Genomic DNA, 25,318 nt, shown 5'->3' with positions numbered 1-25,318 from the left:
AAATAAATAATAGACTGTAAATATAAGAAAAGACAAAACAATGAAAGTCGCAGAAGTACTGAGAATTTGGCATGATACATGTGATTTTTGAAATCAGCAAAGAATTTAGATGATTTATTTGTACTAGGGCAGCTAATTTGTCATGGTAAATATGAGTTGAATTGTATCCTCCAAGAAGATATAAAGTCCTCACCCCTGGTACCTAAGAATGTGATCTTATTTGGAAATAGTGTCTTTGCAGACCTAATTAAATTAAGATGAGGTCATACTGAATTAGAGTGGGCTCCAATCCAATGACTAGTGTCTTTATGGAGACAAAAGATTTGGACACAGAGACACACAGGAAAGAACTCATGTGACAAGAATCCGAGGCTGGAATGACACAGCTAAATTTCAAGGAAAGCTGAGGGTTGCCAGTTACCATCGGAGGCTAGGAATAGGCAAAGAAGGATCCACCTAGAGCTTTCCAATATAATCTGGCCCTGCCTCAGAATGGTGAGGGTATATATTTCCATTGTTTTAAGCCATCCGAGTTTGTGGTATTTTATTATGGCAGCTCTAGAAACCAAAATAATAAAGCTGGATTCCTACTTTCCCACTTGCACAAAAAGAAAAAATCTACAGGGATAAAAGAATTCAGTGTAGAAATGAAATAAACAATGATCCCCAAATAACGTAAGAAAATGTGGGTAGAAGTTTGTATTTTCTAGGGAGTTTCTTTAAAATGGAAGGAAAAGAGGAATAAATTGGACTTTACATACATTTTAAACACATTTAGGGTAAGAGATAAGAAATTATAAAATAAATGTGTAACTCACAGCAGACAAAGGATACAGTCAATAAAAAAAAAATAAACAGCCCCCAAAGAAATGCACAAAGAACAAGATTAGGCAATCTCTTAAGTCTAAATACCTAACACATAAAACATGCTCAACTTGACTAATTATTACAGAAATGCAAACAGAAGTATTAAAATGGCTACCTATACAGCTGGTAGAAATTAAAACGACTGTTATCCTAATTAGCTAGGGCATGAAAACAATGTACACATGTGGCTGGAATGTCTATTATTAGCGCAATCCTTTTGGAAAGCAGTAACTTGTCTATTTCAATTATTCTCATATTTTTGCTTTTTCCTTTTCTAACTTGTACACTTTTGTCTTAAAGATTTAGTTTTTACAATTTTGATACAATAGATTAAATTCTGAAAAGGATATGTATTTTTATGGAATATATGTACTCATATATTAGTTAAAAAAGTAAAAAAGCTGTAAAGACACTGCTCCCCAAATAAGTGAGTATACTAGTTTTACCAAAATCTCACTAGTATTTACTACAACATTTTTTCCCCACTAATAGAATAAAGTAGCACCTCATTTTAATCTGTACTTTTAAGTGAAGGGAAATGTTTCTTCCTAGTTAACTTACTCACAGAAGTTGTGTTTTAAAAAAAAAATTTTTGGTCAATTAATTCATTTGAATCTTTTAACTGTCCTCTTTGTAATTCCCAAGAATTCCTTGTATAATATAGAAATTAACTCTTGGCCTGCCTCTCTTTGGGGACTCTCTCTTCACACATGCTTCTCGGGGCTTCCACCTACTCCAACGGCTTTGACCACTGTCTTTATGCTAGAGGACGCCTCAATCCTCATGCTTTCCAGAAAAATCTGCTTTTTTCCCCTTTCCCAAGCAGCCTGGAACAGTGTTTTATACAGGGCTAAATATTAAAATACAGACATAAAAGGACCATTTTTAAACATTACATTATTTTTAGGACTGTTTTAAAGATTAGATTCGAATAACTAGAAAATAATTCTATAGTCTTCATGCACAGAAGTGAACAAATGGATAAAAAAAAATACTAGGTTAACTGCCTGAGTGCTTGAATAAATGAGTACAAAATGAATTTTAAAAATACTTTATTTATAAGTCTCCAAATGCAATGTTCCATAAAAAAAATATATGTTTCTATTTACATATTCTTTATTAAGTCTATTGATTTGAATTAGAACGTAAATTCAATCTGGGGAAGCTTTCAGGATTTCTTCTGAAAGTGAGCATTTAAAAATACTATATATAAAAAAAGATACTATATACATAGGGGCGCCTGGATGGCTCAGTCAGTTAAGCATCTGACTCTTGACTTCAGCTCAGGTTATGGCTTCAGGGTCATGAGATCAAGCCCCGCATCAGATTCTGTGCTGGGTGTGGACCCTGCCTAAGATTCTCTTGCTCTCCCTCTACCTCTCATCACCCCCTACTCATGCTCTCATGCTCTATTAAAAAAATATATATATATGTGTATATATATATATACACACACACACACACATACACTATATACATAGACTTTCAAAAACAAGTATCATGCTGAGGTACAGAAAAGAAAAAAAATCTATTCTAGGTCTTGGAAGTGACTGGAAAGGACCCTAGGCTATCTCACCTACTATCATAGGAAGCAGGGTTCTTAGAGTTTTCACTAACAGCCCACCTAGATGGAAAATTCCAACTGTGACAATGGTTTGTTTTTTTTTTTTTTTTCAAAGCCTCTGCAGTTTTCAGACCAAATATTAACAGTGCCAAAGAGGCTCTTGGCACTTTATGTAAACCCAGATACTCTTCTTTGGTTAATATTGACAAAGATACAATTTCTGAAAGGCGATCCTTTCAGGAAATCAAAGCAGAAAACCTGTATGGGAAAAGCCGATCCTTCAAAGTTGGCACATCTTCGTTGATTAGGAAAACTCTTTGGAATCTGCCGTCGGTCTATAACCAATCAAGGACTCCTTACCACCTTCATCCACAAGCAGATCCACTAACACATGCGGCTTGTCGTAACCAAAGGAGGTGGTAGTGTTTCTCAGCACTACGGACTCCTGTCCTTCAGTCTTTATTTCAGTTTTATTATTTGGGGGAAATTCTGAGTCAGATAAGAAGCTGTCGGATTCCACAACGCCACTATCGGAACCATTTCTGGAGTGATAGGAGTTTAAGGCGACAACACAGGGTTCAGACTGGTTACTATTTGAATGGACAGTACTCTCTCCCATTCCTGGGATCAGAGGGCTACCAGGAGCCGTGTCAGAAGTATTTTCTTCAGCAGTCACCACTTCGATTTCACTGGAAACGTCTTCTTGGTGTTCTGTTTTTCCTAGGCTGTCTTCAGTGGGCATACTTACAATTGTGGCTGGAGACAACTGCTCTTCCCAAACCATCTTCTCATTTTCTGGGACAACTGGCTGGTAGGTGATAGGTGATACACATTTTGGTTCAGACCTTGCCTCTGAAGAGGCATTTTTTACCACAGACAGCTAAGGGAAGAGAAACCAACGATTAAAAATAATAAATTATTAATCTTAAGTGCATATCCTTAAAAAGATACTGTCTAAAGGTAATTAATGGGCAATGAAATATACCACAAATGGCAGATTTACAGTAACAATGTAATACCATCCGGTGGTTGACTTTTCTTGCTTTTTAATGAAAATATTCTATATTAAGAGCAAGTTTTTTTTAGAATTTTTAAAAAGCCATCCACCATCTAACCAGTATGTGTTGCTTTTTCTCCATTACCTCCACATGTATGCATGTCACATTTGTAATGGGAGTACACTTACTTATATATTTCACCATTTGCCTTCATAATTATTTTTATTAGAATTTTCACTGCCTCATACAATTTTATAGTGATGATTAAAGTAATTTCTCTAACGGTGCATATTGAAGTGTTTCTCATTTTTACTATTTCTAGAACATGTTGAAGTGAGTATCTTTACATATCTTTTCACTTAGGAAGTTTTTTTTAAAGAATAAATTCTTAAAAGTAGGATTACTAAGTCAAAGGCTGTGGCACTATTTATGGCACTACTACATGCTAATACCCATTATATGTTTACCTTCCCACCAGGGCTGTATTACTTTTACCAATATACACCAATTTTACTACTACTGGATATTCAGGTTAATTTTTCCTTCTCTAGTGGGTATAAAGTTGCATACTGCAAGGTTGGTTTGTGTTTACTTACTTACTTATCCTTAATTAGTAAGGACAAATACTACAATTCTTACATGAGTTACCTACTATCGATAGTTCTTATTCACTTTACATAAAGATAGTGTTTTCAAAACAAATTGAAATGTGTCCTTTACATGTTATAGATATTATTCCTGTCTTATTTAATTCAAATAATTACCATTCTGTTAGCTGTAGATGCTCTTTTCATCATACAAAGGCTTTTAGATGTTAGACATTAAAAGGTCAAACTTCTGGGTGCCTTGGTGACTCAGTCAGTTAAGCATCGAACTCTTGATTTTGGCTCAGGTCATGATCTTGGGGTCTTGGGATTGAGCCCAGCATCAGGCTCCGCATTCAGTGGGGTATCTGCTTGAGGATTTCTCTCCCCCATCCTCTGCTCATGCTATCTCCCTCTCAAATACATAAATCTTTTTAAAAAACATCAACCTCTGGTCTCGCTTGTGGCCATCTTTCCTTCTACGCTCCAACCATAATGGGGTTTCTGTATTTTAGGATTTTCAAAAGCCACACTTTCTTGATACTGGGCTTTAGCACAGACTGTCCCTTAATACCTCGATAAATGTCTGTCCCTCAGGACGCTCCAGTATCACTGTCTCTGGAAGGGCCACAATGAAATCCCCAACCTCCAATGGCAGACAAAGGCCTCACTGGCACAGATGAAAACCTCTATGTTTGAACACCGTACACCCACTGAATACTGATCTTCTTCTCCCACTAAACTTTAAGCTCCTTAACAGACTTATCCAATTATGCTCTTGTTCATGATGTGTAGTAAAAATTATGTGGATTTGGATGTGTGGTAGATTGAGTGATCTATGACAGGTGCTGAACGTCATTCTACTTTAAAAAAATTAAGAAAATTATCAAAAGGGTCCAAATAAATACTTTCGTGTACATAATTAAAGAAAAATATTTAAATATGTTACCAAGGACTTGGGTAACATGATGCTTTCCTTCTTACATGGATTCATCTTCTTAGTGTAACAATATACAAATACCAGAATAAGTACTAGAAAAAGTAGGAGAATGGCAACAATTGGAATCCAAAGAGAATCTAAAAAAAGGGAAAAAACAGCAAGTTAGAATTAAGATGGAACACTGCTATATCCATGAAATAGTTATAAAGTCTTACTGCTGTTCTTTAATAGATTTGCTTATTGGGTAATTAATACGGTCAGAATTGCAAAGAACCCTTGCCACAGAAGTTGGGCAAGATGAAAAAAGCTTCTGTGCACCTGTCCTAGATACTAAAAGGGCTCTTCCCAGCTCTGTAATTTCCTACCTTCTGCACCTACATGACACGAAGTGGCTAACACAGACTTTCATAATGACTTCCCTAAAGCCTCCAACATAGGGTGTTTCCCTAGTTACACTTTTCTCTCCGTTAAAAAGCAGAAGAAAGTTTAAAAAAATCCATTCCTTCAGAAATAAATTCTGACAATGTTTGTAACTCTTAAAATCATTTAATCCCACTCCTCAGAATTTTGTTCCATTTTATATTTATTTCAAGACTGCAAATACTTGTAAAGAGAACCAGACATACACACAACACACACGGACAGGAAAGCTGCAGGAATTACATGCCTTTAAACGCAAGCCAGAGATTATAATTTAGAATAGGAAAGATCTGTTTCAGAGCACATACATCTATAATCACTACCGTGTGATTAATTACTATAGCTCTAATGTTGCTTTTTATTTTCAAAGCACAATCTTCAGTATTCTATTTTCACAGTCCTCTCTTCCAAATTAACACTACTCTATGTATCATGGTGGTGTTTAGCCTCCTTACTGGCATTTCATTACCTTTAATTTCTATTCCAAAGTTACTGTTTTGGAATAGTTACTCTGGAAATGATGACTAAATGAGCGCGTGTATAACAGCTATTACAGGATGTAGAAAAACTTGAAGTTACTGCGCGAAAGTAAAGATACAATCACTTCCTCCCTAAGGTCAGCACTGTGATGAGAAGCAGGGCACGCGGGGGTAGGGAATGCTGCTCCTGAGCCTCAGGATCGCCACCACGTGGCCACAGAACCAGCCCGGTTTGTAATTCAGACGTGGAAGAAAAAAAAAAAATCTGGGGCATCTGCATTATTTCAAATTTTACATATTAACTAGGATTTTATTTTTTCAAAATAACACAATAGCAAGTTGGCATAAAATGCACTGCATAATTTTAAGTCACAAACTATTTGAAACCCTCATGATAATAGCCTAAAAGTTATTAAGTTTTAGGCATTTGGTCTAATTCTTCAGCCTAGATTCCCATTCTTCCAGAAGATATTTGTAGGGACGCCTGGGTGGCTCAGTCAACAAAGCATCTGCCTTCAGCTCCGGTCACGGTCCCAGTGTCCTGGGACTGAGTCCCAATCCCTACTCAGCGGGGAGCCTGCTTCTCCCCCTGCTTGCACACTCTCTCTCTCTGGCAAATAAATAAAATCTTTTAAAACAAACAAACAAACATAACAAAAAAAAAGAAGATATCAGTATCATAAAGTTTTGGGAGGCATCTGGGGAGTCCAGTTGGTTAAGGATCCGACTCTTGGTTTTAGCTCAGGTCATGATCTCAGAGTTAGGAGATAGAGCCTGGCTTCAGGCTCCATGCTCAGTGTGGAGTCCACTTGAGATTCTCTCTCCCTCTCCCACTGCCCCTCCCATTCATGCTCTCATCTCTCTCTCTCTAAAATAAATAAATAAATAAATCTTCAAAATAGACAAAAATAAAATATATTATAAAAATAGCCTAATTGGAAAATATACCTATACACAGAGTTATCAAAGCATGCTATCACAGAGAAAATCATAAGTAATCTAGAAGTCCCAAATCGGGGAACATTAAATAGAGCACAAATTCTACACAATGAAATAGTCAGCAGAGATTAAAAAACAATATTAATAAAGTATATGAATTAAAATGGAAAAATATTTTTAAATATATACTTAAAGCAGTACATAAAATTTTATATACTATATAATACTATCATGGCTATGTAGAAAAAGAACAGAATGAGAAAAAAAAACACCAAATTATAACTAGATATTTGGATGGCAAGACTACAGAAAATTTTGTTTTCTTCTAGACTTTTATATTTTATAAATTATCTACAATGAACATTTAAATTTTGTTAAGTGCCGAGAATAGGCCAAATTTTTGTTAAGGTGCCTGCCACTTGAAAATATCAGTTCTAAAGTTCTATCATATGTACGCACCCCCCCACACACACAAAGATAATGAAATAAAAGTATTTTTAAGTGTTATAAAAATGACCCATAACCTATCAACATTTATTTTCAGATACTAATTTCCAGTGTTTGTCCAGTTCACATCACACATGCCAATGAATATTTCTGCTATTCAGTTTTAAACTCACCACCCCAACAGAGAACATTCTAATGGATACATAACATCTTGTTACACTGAAATAAGTTGCTTTATATCACTATGTGAAATCCTGAAATGCAGACATCTATGCACAGAATTTTAGATATTATGTTTCTTTCTTCTATGGGTCAAAAGGTCATCACACAGCTTTCCAAATTGGTTATTTTTGATCTCTTAATGCCTGAGAAATGAGCTTATTTTTGCTTTTGGAATTCTTTGAGAAATGCAACCACTGAATATTTTTTTAAAGAACAGAGATTTACTGAAACTCCCTCTTTTTTTAATTACTCTAGTTCTGTTATCCTTCCCTATATTTAGGAAAAAAACAGCAGAAACTTGCCTTCTATGTGGTTATCATCAGAAGTGGTAATACAAAGTTCATCAGACATCTCAGTTTCAATAGACCAATCTTTTGAGACCCCTTGTGCTGAAATACAGTAGTCCGAACTCAGAGAGGACACTGGGATAACGAGGTGGCACTGAGTTTCATTGCAATCATCTTCATTCTCTACTAACATTGGATACGGACTCTGTATGGGAGAAACAACAACAACAATGAAAATGTATGGCTTCTTTTATTCTGCAAAAACAAAACCAGACCCAAAAAAGCACCATTTTTATCCTGATCAAATACCTGAAGGAAACCTATTGGCCAAAGTTGAACATGTCTGCAAACAGTGTTGGTATCAAATAAGAAGTCAATTTGTTATTTTAACACAGCATTATGCTACATATCCATTAAGATGTGCTTTGTAGGGATTACAGATTTAAAAACTCAAATAGCAGGAATGTTCACTGATAGTTGTTAAAGCAACCAGTGGCCATTGGTCTTGTTCTAATAATGCTAGAAACTTAGCTGATGAGAGATAAAAGCACCCATAGGAAGAATATGAAAGGGATTTTGCCAAGATCGTGGCATCTCCTAGTAGTAGTACACTGAAGGGACAGAGGCAGTCTCTGACAGTTTGTCATTCATCCAACCAGCCAAAGGACGTGCATCCTCTGTGCCAGGGAGTGCCTAAACACGCCAAGGTAGGAGAGTGATGCCGGACCTCAAACAACATCCCCTAGAGCAGAAAGAAATGTGAGCCACGAGTCCAGCAAGGGGGCTATTACACGGAAGTAGGAATGATCAAACCACAGAGGTGCCAACAGTCTATGGTGTCAGAAGAGAATTCAAAGAGGAGATGAAATGCCAGCTCAATAGAAGAATGAGCAGAAATTTGCCCAAGTTGAGAAGGTGGAGAGGACATTCTGGAAAACAGCATGGTACCTGCAGGGAACAAAGAACCAAAAGCAGTTCACCACAGCACAAATAAAACTTAGGTTGGAAAAAATAGGGAGAGAGGAAACTGGAAAGGACACAAGCATCTAAATCACAACGGCCTGGTAGGCCGTGCCATGGAAGGGAATTTAGATATGATTTTGTAGCTCACAGGGATTTGCGAAAGGATTTTAAGGAGTGAAGGAAGGGTAGGTATGTACCTGACAAGGATGACTCCTTAGTCTGGATGACTAAGCATCCAGAGTGATGTTTTAAAATCTAAGTCAGATGTAGCTCTTCCTGCTAAAATCCTTCCAGAGACCTTACACCTACATCAGCATAATGTCAAATCTCTCCAGTGCCCCAAAAGATGTGGCCCTGGTGACCTCTGACCTCATCTGTGCCTGCACTCTGCCTACTGTGCTTCTGCCAGATTCTTTGCCTAAAACACTCTCCCATCTAGATCCATGAAGCTCACCTCCTAGCACCCTCCAGACCTGGTTCCAATAACACCTTCCTTGCTCTGACCATACTACTGAAGATCACTACTGGCCCAACCCCAATGCCCATCCCCCTTTCTGCTCTGTTTTTCTCCATCCCACGAAGCACTGGAGCAGGGTCTGTACTGCCCACTGCTATCAGCTGGTGCTAGGGACACACAGCACATGCGCCTGACAAGTACTATTCAATAAAGCAATGGCAGTGCTGCGGAGAAGGGACGGATTCGAGTCATTCCAATCCAAGTGTGGTCTGTACATCGGCGCCAGAAGGCAAGTATATCCCCACAGAAGAACCACTAACTTTCTCTTTCAAAAACAAGGATTCCAATTATAGCTTCCTATTATTTTACATCACTACCCACGAGGAAGAAAATATTAAAATGATCTTCGTCTTACCAGCGGAGAAATAGGAATGAACAGGTTTAAAATGCTAAAATGCCCATGCTGTTAAATGAGGCCAAGGCAAAACTTAAATGTATTCACCTGCCCAGCATTAGTGATTAACTCCAACAGCAGCTCCCCTCAACAACATTTATTTATGTGGTTTTTCTTACCAAAACCCGAGACGCGTAAGTCTTGCCTGAGAGTTCATAAGCATTTCACTTTAATTACACTACAGATAGAAACAACTTATGCTAGCAACAGAAAAATAGAACAGAATAAAGGAAATAGAAACACCTACCTCACTTCCATTTATTCTTAAATACACAGTATATGTAAATATGTGACAATTATTTTCATCATATATGGGTACTGGCTCGCTTTCACTTATATTAGTTAAAGGGTGAAATATGTCAATGATGACTTGGTTTTCCATCTTTCTGATACCCACTGCAGGTGGTCCAATGTTCCCTGTGGTGGCGGGGAGGGACACAAAAAAAGGAGAATCAGTACTGCCCTGGAACTTTATAGTATATTACACAAAACTGCCTAAATCAATCAGTTAACATACTCTTTCAGTTGTTCTAAAGCAGATCCATGTTTAAACCATTCCACAAAGATTCTAAATGTCCTTAATAAAGAAATATTAAGTTAATCTCAAGCAGGACTTCTAGTGCTAAAAGTCAACAGTAGGGTCATGAATCCTGTTAAAAAACCCTGACATAACAGAAGCTCTATTAAGCTTTTTTCCTTTCTCTGTGGGTCTGCATATTAAAAAGAAAACCTATTCTCTAAAAAATGTTTCAGAAAAGGCATTTCAGTTACCTTTCAACACTCAGTGAAACTCTCTGTATCACCAATGCTTATAGACGTCTGGCATGAAGGCTCTTAATGAAAGTTTGCTAAGTACATTGAATTTTTATGGTGAAAATCAAAACTAGATATTCATTCATTCAACAAATATTTATTATGTGTCACTCAAGCTTGAGACTTTGTTGGTGAACTGTTTCCCTATTCTTCTCGTTTTTACTGCCCACTATGTGCCAGGCAGGTCTATTTTTATTTGCTAATTTACCTTCAGGGCTGGGTGTACTTCCAAGCACACAGTATGCCCTTGATAAATCTGTATGGGGAAAATCTGACATACAGATGGTGCAGTTAACAGATGACAAAGGCATGGACTCGGGCATAAAACTATTTCAAGGGCAAGTAGAGGAAGGGCCTGGAGTAGGCACTATCTGTAGAGCAGGAGGAGAAGCCAGGCTCTGGTGGAAGAAACCACATGTGGAGGCTGAACAAGGAAGGAAGTGGAGGTGGATGGCAAGGCACAAGGCCTAGAACATGAGGGAGGAGTCAAGGGACTAACTGCTTCTTCACCCAGGAGTGAGGCTGTGAGAGCTACAAGGCAGGATTTCAGTCACAGAAGAACTGGCCATGACGATTTTGGAGCCTGAGGTGATAACTAAGATCAGGTAGACTGCAGGAATGCACTGCTGGCAGGAGAAAGGGCTAAAAAATCACCGGGGCTGAGGAGATTATAGAAATCTAAAATTAGTTAATGTATTAAGCTGAGGCCTTGGGGACCAGGCAGAGGGTGGAAGAGGGAGAGCTGTCCTCAGTGCGCATAGCTCAGCAGCGAGTGATGGAGCTGTGGGGGGGGGCGGAGGGGAAGGCCGGCACAGAGTCCACCCAGGCAGCACCAATCCATGCTTGTAGGGAGTGGGACTGTAATGGTTTAGAAGGGGCAAAAGTGATGGGCACCTCACAGCCCTACTTTGTGAGGCTCAGTGAAAGAGTAAGACACAGAGTCCCTAAATTCCTCCAAAGGTTTCTTGGGCATTGTGATCATTTTTAGCAAGTGCTAATAAAAGCAAACATATACAAAAGATATGTGTAAGTATTTTCAAACTTAAAATTTCAAATTTAAAAGTTCTACTCACCTTGTTTACACAGAATAAATTCTTTTGACTCTACATAGGCTGATTCTTTTTGTCCAAGCCTAGCTTTAATTCTGGCCCAGAGAGAAAGTGATGGATCATTAATCACGGAAAAGATATTACAAAAGTGCTGAGAGGTATTGCAGGCATCAATCCATATTGCTTTCCTAAAATGAAGAGGAATAAAGAAGCACAATGGCAACTTTTACTGTTAATATATAAACTTGAATCATCTCTGTCTCTGCTTCACTCTTTTCATTTATAGCATGGGACTGGTAGAAAGAGCTGAACAATAGGCTGGAGAAGCCAAAGTAGGAAGTCCTTACTCTCGTTAGAAGTACTAGAAATTCCTTTACAATAAAGAGGCTCAATTCAAAATACAACACTTGAACAAAGTACATTCCCCATACAATTTTTAAAAATCTGTTCTTTAAATAACTCTAGATTCTATTAACATAAATAATCATTACTCAACTGCAGAATCTAACACATTGCAAAGATTCCTGAAACTTGTCAGAAATATTTTGAAGATTTTATCTTTCTACTCAACAATACATTCACTATGGGAAGTAAGAGGACATCATTTTTTTTTTTTTAAGATTTTGTTTTGAGAGAGAGAGAGTGGGGGTAGGAACAGTGGAAAAAGGACAAGCAAACTCCATGCTGAGCGCAGAGCCCAACGTGTGGCTAGATCCCAGGACCCTGAGACCACGACCTGAGACGAAATTAAGAGTCAGACACCCAACCAACTGAACCATCCAGGCGCCTGGCATCATTACTTTTAATACAGAATTGTAAGTTTTATTTGTCATGCCTTTAAAAAAAAATCTCTAATTCCTGGGTCGCCTGGGTGGCTCAGTCAATTCAGTGTCTGACTCTTGATTTGGGCGCAGGTCAAGATCTCAGGGTCCTGGGATTGAGTTCCGTGTCGGGCTCCCGGCTTAGTGGGAAGTCCGCTGGAGAATTATTTTTCTATCCCCCTCCCTTGGATACCACCCTCCCCCCACCTGCTAGCATACACACATGCACTCTCTCAAATAAACAGATCTTTAATCTTTAGTGAGACTCCTCTACTTCAATTATGACAGGAAGAAGAACTAAGAGGCAGGAAGTGCTCTGAAAATAATTAATTTGCCTCCTCAGCACTTCTGGAAATCTACAAGCAGTTTAAGAAGTCCTGCCACATGGGAAAGGGAAGATGATGGGAAAAAACACAGTTATGGAAAGTAAAGAGACCTAGACAAAAACAGAATAAAAAAGATGAAAGAGTAGAACTTGGGGCGCCTGAGTGGCTCAGTGGGTTAAGCCTCTGCCTTCGGCTCAGGTCATGATCTCAGGGTCCTGGGATCGAGCCCCACATTGGGCTCTCCGCTCCATGGAGAGCCTGCTTTCTCCTGTCTCTCTGCCTGCCTCTCTGCCTACTTGTGATCTCTGTCTGTCAAATAAATAAACAGAATCTTAAAAAAAAAAAAAATTTTTTTAAAAGAAAGAGTAGAACTTACCCATAGTTCTTCACCTGTACAGTAAAAACAGGGGTCTGTGGCATGGTTGGGTAGTCCCAAAAAAGGACAGTATTAAAGTTATAGGCCTTAATGTTAATATTGGTTGGCACTGGCACTGTAAGAGATTCAAAAAGTAAAATGGACAATTGTAAGAAACTATCATTAACATTAGAAAACCTTATAAAGAGCTATGTTAGCCAAATATGTATTTTGAAGTAAAATTCACAGGACAAATAATATAATTATTTAAATTGAGATTTATAAAAGTTAATTTTATTGGAAAATGCATAGCATTCTTATTCATTTTAAATTCCTGAGACAACACTGCAGTATGAGGGAAATACAAATATAGTAGAGGCAATAAATCTCTTATTATGTTTTAGGAGTTTTTATAAATAAATGCACTGCCCATTGTAATAATAATCCTCAATTCATTTAATAAGCAGAATTTCCTATATTTGATATCACAGATTGCCTTACAAGGCTAGAGGAGAACTGGCTACTCCAGGGATGGTCAATTTCATTCTAAAATACCCTATAAACTCATAGCCCTTTGCCTGGTATCATCACACACCTTAGCACCTTTTCTGTAACACAGGAATAGAAACCTAACTTGCCTCCAGGAGCCATCCACCTTGTCAGTTTCATTAACATTTTGCTTTCTGGAGTGTGCAGGGCTTTTTACAAAACGTAGTCAATATTCTTACCTTTGCTCTTTTAAACCATTTCAGAAAACGCCTACTGAGATGTGAGTCACATGAGCGAATAGGCAGAAGTCACTTCAACATCTTGTAACTAGTTATTAAAAGTAGCCATTTACTCCCCTGCTCGGGGTAAAAGGTGGTTGTCCACCATCCCTTGGAAAACAGTCACACACATACATCTCCCTTTCTCTTTTTCTCTTTTTCTTCCTCCTGTCCTCCCTTCCTTCCCTTCTTTATCAATGAACACGAAGATAAAGAGTTGGCAATATGACTTCAATTTTAAGATGATTCAATCCTACCTGAAAACCATTACACATAATTTACAATTACAGTTAAGATAAATGAATGAATGGCAGTGCGGTCAGGTGCAATGGCTTCCAAACATATCATCAGCCTCAAAAACTCTGAGAGAGCCAAAAGTTTATTTATCTATTTTTTTAAAGTTCCCCAGCACAGGCCGCCTGGGTGGTTTAGCTGGTTAGGCTTCCGGCTCTTGATTTCAGGTTGGGTCATGATCTTAGTGTCCTGGGATAGAGCCCAACATTGGACTTCTGTGCTCAGCGGGGAGTCTGCTTGAGATTCTCTCTCTCCCTCTCAAATAAATGAATATTTTTAAAAATATATAAGTAAAAAAATAAAAATCAAAGTTCCCCAGCTGATAATCATGATTACTTGGGGGTTATATAAACTGGAACTCTAATAAGAAAAATAGTCCCTGGGTTGGACATTAAAAAATGTGGGTTCTTTCCTCATTATACAACTAGTCACTTCAGATTTCCTAATTGACATATGAGGTGTTAATTTCATATACCTAAGGTATTTGCTTACTGTTGAAGGAAACACCTACTATATTTTTTTCCAAAGCAAAAATTCCAATTTTCAAACCCAAACTGGTACATTCTTTTAATTTATAATTATTTTATACTTGTATGATCTTTTTAAGGCAGAACACAGATCCAGAATTACTTAGGTAAAAAATAGGGACTTAGGGACAATTATTCTACTGCCTTTTTCCTCCCCTTTCTAGTTACTTTTCTCCTTTGTATCAGTGGTTTTCAACAGGAGGTGATCTGTGCCTCAGAGGGGACATGTGGCACTGTCTGGAGACATTTTTGGTTCCCACAACTGGCTGGTAGTGGTAGGGTGCTGCTGGCCTCTCAGAAGAGAAGCAAAGGTTGCTAAGTATTCCATAAATGTCCAGGATAGCTCTCCACATTTTGGCCGTCCAAAGTTCCAATAGCACTAAAGCTGAGGAACCCTACTTCATACGTTCATAACTTTAGGAATGTTTTATTATTATTTAGGAGGAAAAACTAACTTAAAAACAGAATTTTTTTGATAAGCCAATATATTTCATGGTTTCCCCACAATGAATAGCTTTGGTTACTGCCCAACTATCTAACTTCTATAACCACCTACCAAAGAAATGTGATGATTCATGCCAAAAGGTTGAGATTATGAAGCTGGGATTACGTCTCACAGATTCAAACACTACACGTATATAATACTCTCTTTCTGCAGCCAGTGATCAGACACCTACAAGTCTTCTATTTATTCTTTCTGAAATAGCTGTTGGTACCTAGCATCTTTGGTTCTCTAAGCAATTTCCTTCCAGGTGAGCCAAAAAGCACTGGTCTGGGAAGATTTAGCCCTAATTCTTGTCTTTTGGTTTTGGTAGAGCTCCCATGGCCTTACTTAGCAAGGTATATTGGGGCCTCCTTTTTCTAGGTTTCTTTAGGTATGGTTTTGTATGGTTGCACCTCAAATTCATGAAATGACCTAGTCTCAAAGAGTTTATACCTGTGAGGAAGAAATGCAAGCCCCCCCGCCATTTCCCTAGCTTCAAGTCAACATTAATATCAAATAACATTCACACAGGGGCACCTGTGGCTCAGTCAGTAAAGTGTCTGCCTTTGGCTCAGGTCATGATATCAAAGTCCTGGGATCGAGCCCCATGGCCCCCCTGCCCCATCCCCTGCTCATATCTGCTTGTGCATGCATGTTTCTCTCTCAAATAAATAAACCTTTATTAAAAAAATAATAATAGTCACACAGATAAACATTATTTTTTACCAGGTAAGAGAGGAAACCAATGCTAAGAAAACTCACAATGAATGCGAACTTCTCTCAAAAGTCATCTCTTAACTTCAGCATCTTTTGCCTCTCTGGAGGGTGATTATTTTCAAACCTCCTGGTCCTGGTTCCTTTTTGTTAAACAGTCCTTCTCCTGGTTACTCTTTCTAGCTCAGGTCATGATCCCAGGGTCCAGGGATCGAGCCCTTAGTCGGGATCCCTGCTCAGTGGGGAGACTGTCTCCTCCTCTCTCTACCTGCTATTCCTCCTGCTTGTGTGCGCTCTCTAATAAATCTAAAAAAAAAAAAAAAGGCAAGAAGAAACCACATGGCACCTTCAGCACTGAGTGGCAACCTCCCTGGCTAGGTAGCTAAACTCACCAGGCACATTCCTACTCTTCCTGTTACCAAAGGCAACAGTGTTGCTAAACTTTCTGCCTCTGGTAACCAGGACCTGCCTTCCTCCAGTTTCCAATAATGAGGAGTTCAACAGTCTTTTAAGTCTCTTAAAAAAAAAAAAAAAATCATTCCCAACAGGAGTGATGTTTTTACTGTATAGACTCAGGCTGAGATTCCTATATTTGAGGAAAAGGCATATAGAATATTAAGTAAAGTGTATTTACATTTAAGAAGAGATTACTGAATCATGGTTCTAAAACCACAAAGTAGGCTTGCACATTAGATTTGTTTCTAATGTGAATCAAATGATGTTTCCCCTAGTTTAAGTTAAAACTTGACCTGGTTAGACTAGAACTAGGGCTTAAATCACAGCTTTCAAAGTAATCAGAACAGGTCGTGGGAGGAGAAGGTCTCAGTGGATACTTACAGACTTTACCATTCTATTAAAGGAGAAACTTTGAATATATACACCAAAGGATGTAACCTGTGGTTTTAATGTTACCAGAAGAGAAACCATGTGGTTATTACACATCTGCCTTTGTCATTATTTGCCAAACTCGCAGGATAGATAAATTTTCTACTGTTTTAGAATTTTGTGACCTGAAGTTTAATTTGTTTTGTATTCAAATTAAAATAATTAAGGCTTACAGCAAACTTCTATTCAAAATAAATTTACCTTATGTCAATAAAAATATATGTAGAAATAGCAAGAAAGGATTAGCTGTGGAGTTTAAGGAAAGATCCTACTAGAGTATCTCATCAAATAAAATAATCTTACAGATTTCTCTATCTCTTGAAAATGATAACAGATAGTTTTCTGTAACTCACATTGTTTCAGCAATGAGTTCCGTTATTTGGTGCATGCTACCTAAAATAAACATTCACTGTTTTCAAATTTGCTTCTCAGAATGTTTCTAGAACACAGCTGAGGTTTAACAAAACCAAACACAGTAAAGAACAATCAGTTTTTTGTAACACTCTACAATGCAGGCGGAGAGAAAGGAGAGTTCTGGTTACAACCAACTGTTTCCTCTTGATAAACTGGGAGAGACAGGATGTGAAAAAAAAAAAGAGCAAGGAAGAGGACAAAAAAACTGATGAAGATCAGTATGTGAGAAGAGGAAGCAGTGCCACAAGACAGGGCAATGGCGATGTCACAAAAGACCAGAAAACCTCAGCCAGAAAGAAGGGCTCTGCTGTAACTGCTGGGGAAGCAGGGAACCACGGACATCTCCAAATTTCCTCAGCGTGGATGATGACCAGAGTATGCGCTGCCGCATGTCCTCCATCCCATAACTACCAAAGGCACCTGTGCCTCTAAAGGAAAAGGGACAGCCACAGAACTCTTCCCTCAATTTTAATAAAATCACCTACAAAGACTGTAAGAAAGGGACAGCCACAGAACTCTTCCCTCAATTTTAATAAAATCACCTACAAAGACTGCGTACATCTACCGCGGAGCAGAGCTCTGGGGTCTGGAGACACCGTCCGACAATCCGCTTACCCACTTCTCTATGGGAAGGACAAGGTGAGAGGCATAAAGATGTTAACAATAAAGGGGCCAGCAATCGAACTGTTTTGGGGGACTCTAAGCCATCTGAGACTACAGCTCAAAAACAAATGCTCCAAATTAAAGCATCCAGACCCTTTTGGGAATGAACAACTCCGAGAAAAGCTCTAACACCTTTCCCCTAGTGAAAGATGCAGGCAGGGCCATGGGTGTTTTTACAAAGGTTTCTTCTTCCATTGTAAACTGAGAAATGGCATGAGAAGTCCAGGGAAGAAAAGGGGGAAATACCAAACCAAGACTTCTGCAATTTTTTTTTTCCAAATACATTTATGATCACAATCTATACCTCCTGAATGGTTTTACAGGATTGATAAAATGGCTATTTTTCTTAACGCCTTCTGAATTTTTCTCTTAGCAAGCTGCAGTGTCTTTTTTTCTTAACGCAGTGTTATTTTTCTTAACACTTTCTAAATTTTTCTCTTAGCAAGCTGCAGTGTCTTCTAGATTTAAGATGAATAAAGACATTTTGAGAATTCTTGCACATATTTCAAATGTTTCAAATGTTCATGAAAGTTTTTTCACCGAAACACTTCAATATTTTGGGGCTTTGAATCATCCATCACATTTTGTGAGATGATACAAAAAGTCTACTTTCTACTTCTATTCTTTTCTTTTTTTTTTTTTTTAAATCTCTTTAGCAGTCTTTGTCCACCTGTCGCTGTGTGCAGCGAATGGCTGAGTCCTACCAGTTGTTTCTTTCTTTTTTTTTTTTTTTTAAAGATTTTATTTATCAGATAGAGATCACAAGTAGGCAGACAGGCAGGCAGAGAGAGAGAGAGGAAGGGAAGCAGGCTCGCTGCTGAGCAGAAAGCACGATGCGGGGCTCGATCCCAGGACCCTGAGATCATGACCTGAGCTGAAGGCAGAGGCTTTAACCCACTGAGCCACCCAGGCGCCCCGACTTCTATTATTTTCTTACACCTTTACAAGAGATTCAGAGCTAAGGATTCAAATAATAAAATTACTATCATAAGTAATAAAATAATAAAATTATTACTCTCCATAAAATAGTTCCTTAGTTGGGTCAAAACTGTTAATATGTCTGCTGTCTTCAGAATCTATTTGGATTTTATCACTCACTCTCTCTCCTAAGTTGTGGAGCCCAGAATACAAGAATGAAGTATTACATGAATGAAGTATTTTCCTTCCTCTTTTTTTAAAAAGAGATGAACATATCAAATAGTGTCTTATGTGGAATTTGTAACTAACTAAAAGCCACCCAGATCTTTTACTCAAACCACCACCAAGTTAGAGCTTTTCCAATAAACATCTGCTTAGCCAATTTCTGACCTAAAATGTATGATTTTTATATGTGCTCCCATTAATTCATTTTATCTAGTTGGGTGTGCTTGGCATGCCAATAAACTCTAATTGGACCAGACCCACCTAGTCCCCAAGAGAAGTCCTTTCTCAAGACTAATTCCCATTTGGACTAAGTCACTGCAAGTTGAGAAATGGTTGAGAAATAGGAACTGAAAAACTAGAGTCTATTTTAGTCGATGAAGAACAGGGAAAAGGTAGAACAAATTAGTTGCTGAACCTATTTTAAAATTTTTCATGCTGATTTGGATGAGCTTTTTTTTTTTTTTTAAAGGCAACACTATCTCTTCTATACAACTACAACAATTTAATATTTTAAAATGTATTTGTTAAAATAAGTAACAGTAAATATTATTGAATGGTAATCATTAATGTGTAAATATTTACTACAAGACAAGCAATATGGTCCACATTGTTACGCAATGTCTCAGTGAACCAACACAAACCATTCTACGAGGGAGGTGGTATTATTATACATATCTTTACCAATGAAAGAACAAAGCCTTAGAGAAGCTATTTAAAAACCTGGCAATCTAAAAAGTTTTGTTGGTTTTTGTTAACCAACACAAAAAATGATACTTAGGCATCAGTTTTGTGATAGTTTAACAAATAAGAAAATGACCTCCACATATTAATAGGAATTGGAAATTATTATTTTTGGATGACTTCACAAGCATCTAATTCAAGTAGTTTTGCCTGATTTATTATACTATCACAATTATAGGATGACCACTGCAAAAATCTGAACAATGCATTAAAGGAAATCAGTTCTTTGGAATGGACATGACTGAAATGGATATCAGCATTCTGATTACTATGCCTTGGGATAATCTAAAATAAAGAGACTCCTTCAGTAAGAAAATTACAAATAAACTGATTCCCTCCTATCAGGAATTCATTTAATTCTGGTTCAATTCTCATTCTGTTTCTCTGTCCAATTACAATGGAATCATTAATTATTCATCCAGTTCATATAACAACTGCACTACTGCTGTATGCTGCCAAATTTTATGAGCGCTCTTTACAAGGGTTATATTTCTCTTTCTTGGGTTTTCCTCTATACAGAACTAAAATGAGGACCTTCCAAAGTCCATATGAATTATGGATCAGAATAAAATGGAAAAAAGAATAAAATGAAGAAGAAAATTATGATTAATAACCTGTTAAATAAATATAATTAAAATGCACTGTCTTAAGTATTTTGAATCTCTAAATATAGAATCCAAATAAAATAATGAAAAGTTTAAGAACACCCAGAGCATTTCCTTAAAGTCAGAAAAGAGACTTTCTCCACTTTATCAGTGGAGAAGGCAACTTAAGAGCCCCACGTCTATGTGAAAAAGTACAGTGTGCTCTTGGGTACTACTAACACCCAGAGTAGAAGAGCAAACAGCAGAAGGCAGACACTGCTTCACTTAAAAATACATATACTACTTTTTACAAATATATATATACTACTTTTATACTACTTTTATATATATACTATTTTTATAAAAATATATATACTACTTTTAAAAATATTTATACTACTTTTGTAATAGTAGTATAAAAGTAGTATATATATACTACTTTTCGTCCAGGTAAAACTGGATGAAAATCGAAATACCTGTTTATTAGACAGCACACATGAGTTTATTTTCCCTATCCATTCACCAAGAAATACTAACAAAAGCCTATCACTGTAGCACAATACATTCCCAACCACTTGGATTTTGCAGAGACTATGTTCTCTTGCCTGCTTCCCTGTTCCTACCAGGTTCCCTCATATAAGATGAACTATCAAGCATACGTGAAACCCAACATGGTGAGAGTGAACACACTGAGTGCCTTTTAAATGTCAGGCACTAGCGAGACAAGGAAGCTAGCAAAGAGCCAGGCATAGGTTGTCCTTGAGGGTTTTCAAACTAACTTTATATTTCAAACTAACTTTAAAAGCATAAGAAACACAACACAAACTAGAGAAATACACTGAAAAGCCTGGACAAATGTACTGAAAATAGAAGGCGGGGGTGGGGGGGGTCCCACTGGCACTTCTGTTTACAAAACGTCGGGAGTACAAGAGGCCATAGTAGATGTTCCCAGGAGAGCAGACAGACAATACACCCAGAGCTGGCTTCAAGTATGTGCACACTGTGTAATCACAAGGGGCCCGACATTGTTCCAGGTGCTGGGAATACAAAAATGGAAGGTACTGTTTCTGCTTTCAAGGAACATGATTATGTAGCTAACAGTTACTAAGTGCTAGGCACCACTGTTAACTTATCACATCTCATTTTCACAACTGATATCTCCATTAATGGATGAGAAATCGAGGCACAAGGATGTCTACCCAGTTTGTAGAGAGGTCAGTGCTACTCAATAGGGAGCCTGGCAGTTGGGCTCCAGAATCCAAGTTCTTAACCACTCTGCAGACTGACATTACCTAAAGCAAGTTAGTCATCTACAAGGGCAACTACGGTACAAGGGCAACTGTGATAAGAGCCTGGACTTTTGCACAGGCTTTTGCACAGGTAGGGGTACCTGGCTTAGGAGGACCCTGCCTGCACTTAGAAGGGCATGGCACATGGTTTAATGCTCTACCTAAACCAGGAACCGGAGCCATCCTCTTCTCACATCCAATCACTAACTCCTGCTGACTCTGCCTTTTTTTTTTTTTTTTAAGATTATTTATTTATTTATTTGACAGATAGAGATCACAAGCAGGCAGAGAGGCAGGCAGAAAGAAAGAGAGGAGGAAGCAGGCTCACCGCTGAGCAGAGAGCCCGATGTGGGGCTTGAGCCCAGGACCCTGAGACCATGACCTGAGCCGAAGGCAGAGGCTTTAATCCACTGAGCCACCCAGGCGCCCCTGACTCTGCTTTTAAAGGTTCTTCAAACTGTCCTCTCTTCTGCATTTAAACTGCCATTTCCATTGACTCATCCCAACTTAAGCAGGGGCCTAACTGGCCTCCTTCCTTCGAGTCTATCCCCAAAGTATTGTGTAAGATGAACGGGCTTTCTAAATGGCCTAACTGATTCTGCATAAAATCATTTCTTCTTCAAATAATCCATGACCGCCCACCAACTAGAGCAAGGTATAGTGAGCATATTTATTTTACTGGCCTAGCACCTGTACTTCCTTCAGGAATATTTCTCTTCTGGAAACTCCCCTACTGCCACCCCTGCAACATGGTCCTTCGCCTGCAAGCTGGTGCCTGACCCAAGCGAGCAAATCAGAGCCTTCTCCTGGGATTTTGTTAAGATGGAAGTAGCTGCAAGATGCAAAGCCCAAAAGCTGTCCACATCCATAATTCCTGCCAAGTAGGAAAAGCTGTCCGCACCCAGAGTCAGTAATAAGAAATAGTCTTTGCACTTTTGAATTACTGGTTCAGCTTTCTCAGGCCCAGGGGGCATCTCTACTCTAACTCTTGCTTGGATTCTCTAAGTTAATAAATCCCCCAATTTGCCTAAATTGGCCAATGCTATGTTGCTCTCCTTTGTTGTCTGTTACACATGACAAGCACTTCATTTACTGGGTTCCTACCTCTCTACCTATCTTATCTCCCCTTATAGCCTCACACATATTCTACAATGAAACCCTTAGTATTCCATTAATTCAACGTGCTGTTTCACACCTCTCTCTCTGTACACACAAGTCTGTACCTCCAGCCCCCACTCTGGGGGTATCATCTTTCTCTGTGAAGTCCTTCCTGATTCTCCGGTCATACCCAGGTACCCCCTATCTTGCTCTTCTAGTAGCCTGGGCAAAAGTCCAGGCTCTTATCACAATGTACTGTAACTGCCCTTGTAGATGACTAACTTGCTCTAGGTAATGGCAGTCTACAGAGTGGTTAAGAACTTGGACTCTGGAGCCCAAATGCCAGGCTTCCTACTGAATAGCTGTGACTTCTGTACAAACTGGACAGACCTCCTTGTGCCTAGATTTCTCATCCATAAATGGAGATACCGATTAGCACCTACTTTATATGGTTGTTGTGAAAATGAGATGTGATAAGGTAACAGCGGTGCCTAGCCCTTAGTAACTATTGGCAATAGAATCATGATCCTGGAAAGCAGAAACTGAGTAACTCCCATTTTTGTATTCCCAAATCTGGAACAACGTCTGTCCCAAGGAATGACTAATTATTTGTCTGCCTGCCTCTTAAGGAGCAAGCCAAAGGACAGGTGGATATGAATGCAGCACCCCTAACTGGAGCTCACAAAGGCCTAAAAGAGAGGTTCGGACCCAGATTTTGCCAAGGGTGCAGAAGGCGGGGCCTCTGGCAGCTGCTTACTGTGGATACTGAGCAGACACTCAAAAGACTGTGGGGTTTCCTAAGATTTAGGTTTAACCCTCTTGCAAAAGAGATTCGCTGATTTCACTAGAGCTCCTAATCACCAGGACAACCGAACTTTGGAAAACATACTCTCTGCATTTATTTCCGGGGAAATCTCAGTGAGCAGGCAGAAATAACAGGCTCCGAGGAACTAAGCTAAGAGACGCACAGCCTGACAAATCCGCTCCAGAATGCCCGCACCGCACGGCGGCCAGACTTAGACGTAAGATGACCAACCGCTGCCACTTAAGAATTCTCATAATGGGGGAAGAACAACTTCTCTCGTAAGGATTTGGGGTTTACTCTAAGAATATTTAAGTCACGAGGGCTGGCCACACTGTCCAAATCCTGACCGAGAAACTCAATTAAAAATGAATTAAAAGAACTGGAAGACCAAGAGGCTGTTTTGTTTCGGCAACAAAGGAAGGGGCGAGAGAAAGGGAACCGAAGTCCGCTGACCGCCGACGCCCGGAATGGCCTTCCCGGTGGCCGCCCACGCAGACGTCCCGGGGCGTCCGGGAACCCCGCGCGAGGTCCCCGGCCAAAGCGGACGCGACCCCGCAGGGCCGTGCTTCCAGACCCGGGCGACTCCCTCCCTAGTCCCATCCCCACCCGGCCGCCGCCCCGCCGCGAACGACGTACCCGAAGGCAGTTCCAGATCCGCGGGGCTCATCTCAGCCCAGCTCCCGGCCTGCAAGACGAGGAGGAGCAGAAGTTGCAGAGCCATGCTGCTCGACAGTGACTCCGGGAGCGGCCCTGAGAGAATGCGGCGTCCAGCCTACAGCCGGAGCCTCGCGTCACTTCCGGACCAGCGACCAGAGCTCCGAGGGGAGGTGGGCCAGAGCCGTGAGGCGGGGCCAGGCGGGGAGGCGGGGCCAGGCGGGGAGGCGGGGCCAGGCGGGGAGGCGGGGCCGGAGCCGCGACCAGGGCCTGATCTCGGGGCTGCGGGCTGGAGGCTGGGAACCCAGACGTCGTGAGCTGGAAGACAGGAGGCGGACTGCCAAACTGGATGTGGGCTGGAGGCGAGATCAGAACGGGAAGGCCAGGAGAGGCCAGATCCAAGGGCTCAGGGCGTTAAGGGCGTGAAAGTCTGTGGTCGTGACAAGGCTCACAGGTTTATGAGGAACTTGGATCCAAAGGTTAGGTGACACCACCTTCCGTGATGACTCTTCCTGTGTTCTGGGGTTGAAGAACTTTTCTTGAAGCCACAACCGAGCCAAGATCCTTACTTTAACCCTGTTCGACTTTATCATCAAGGCGTCTGGAAGCCTGAGAGATTAGAACAGGAAGAGACCTAAATGCCTTCTCTAATCCCTGCATTTGTATTTGCGGAAACTAAAGCTTCAGTGGTGAAATGGTTTGTGCAGCCTTCCACAGCCTACATCAAACTGGCTTGGCCAAGAAGTACTTCATCCTTGGAGGAAAAGCAACTTGTGTTATCTTTTTAGCAATTAAATATCACGAAGCGATTTATTAAGATCGTTCTCCTTCCTCCCTGACCATATTAACTCTACATTTCTCGCATTCCTCTTCAGCCAAATGGCCTCTGCCTTCTTCCTAGGGCATTCCAGGCTGTACTCAGATACGTATAGGGCTAACTACCTCAGCTGTTTCAAGTATCTTGTTATCATGGCTCTGCAGAAATTTAGAATCACAACCCAGCTTCTCACCTTAACTTACCCTGTTTTTTCATGGCACTTTCCTTCCCCCACATACTCTGTTACGGGCATATCAATGTTTATTTTCTCCTCCTTCTGGAATGTAAGCTCCATCACCCTGAAATCTTTGGCACCTGGTTGGCACTTGTTGAACAAAAGAATGCATGATTGCGCTAGCATTAAGCAAAATTTTAGAGGGAAAAATTTAAGATGCTATACATTCTAGAAAGGAATTATTAAAAGGGTCATTTTATTTATATTAATAAATCTCTT

The 25,318-nt window shown here is 39.5% G+C and overlaps 1 protein-coding gene across 1 annotated transcript; it reads right to left on the bottom strand.

The window, feature by feature from the left end:
* Window positions 1-1,902: 1,902 nt before the first annotated feature.
* On the bottom strand, window positions 1,903-24,183 carry IFNGR1 (interferon gamma receptor 1). The gene is made up of 7 exons (XM_080805563.1): window positions 24,030-24,183; window positions 13,007-13,121; window positions 11,508-11,671; window positions 9,869-10,038; window positions 7,763-7,952; window positions 4,963-5,090; window positions 1,903-3,311 (listed from the first exon to the last, which is right to left on the bottom strand). Exons 1-7 carry the CDS (start codon window positions 24,112-24,114, stop codon window positions 2,736-2,738), a joined length of 1,428 nt encoding a protein of 475 aa, XP_080661689.1. The 5' UTR covers window positions 24,115-24,183; the 3' UTR covers window positions 1,903-2,735.
* Between the last annotated feature and the right edge of the window lie 1,135 nt (window positions 24,184-25,318).

Source organism: Martes martes (genome assembly GCF_963455335.1).
Source record: "Martes martes genome assembly, chromosome: 6".
NCBI lineage: Eukaryota > Metazoa > Chordata > Mammalia > Carnivora > Mustelidae > Martes > Martes martes.
Note: the sequence above shows the minus strand (reverse complement) of the source record. Positions and strands in the feature narration are given on the sequence as shown.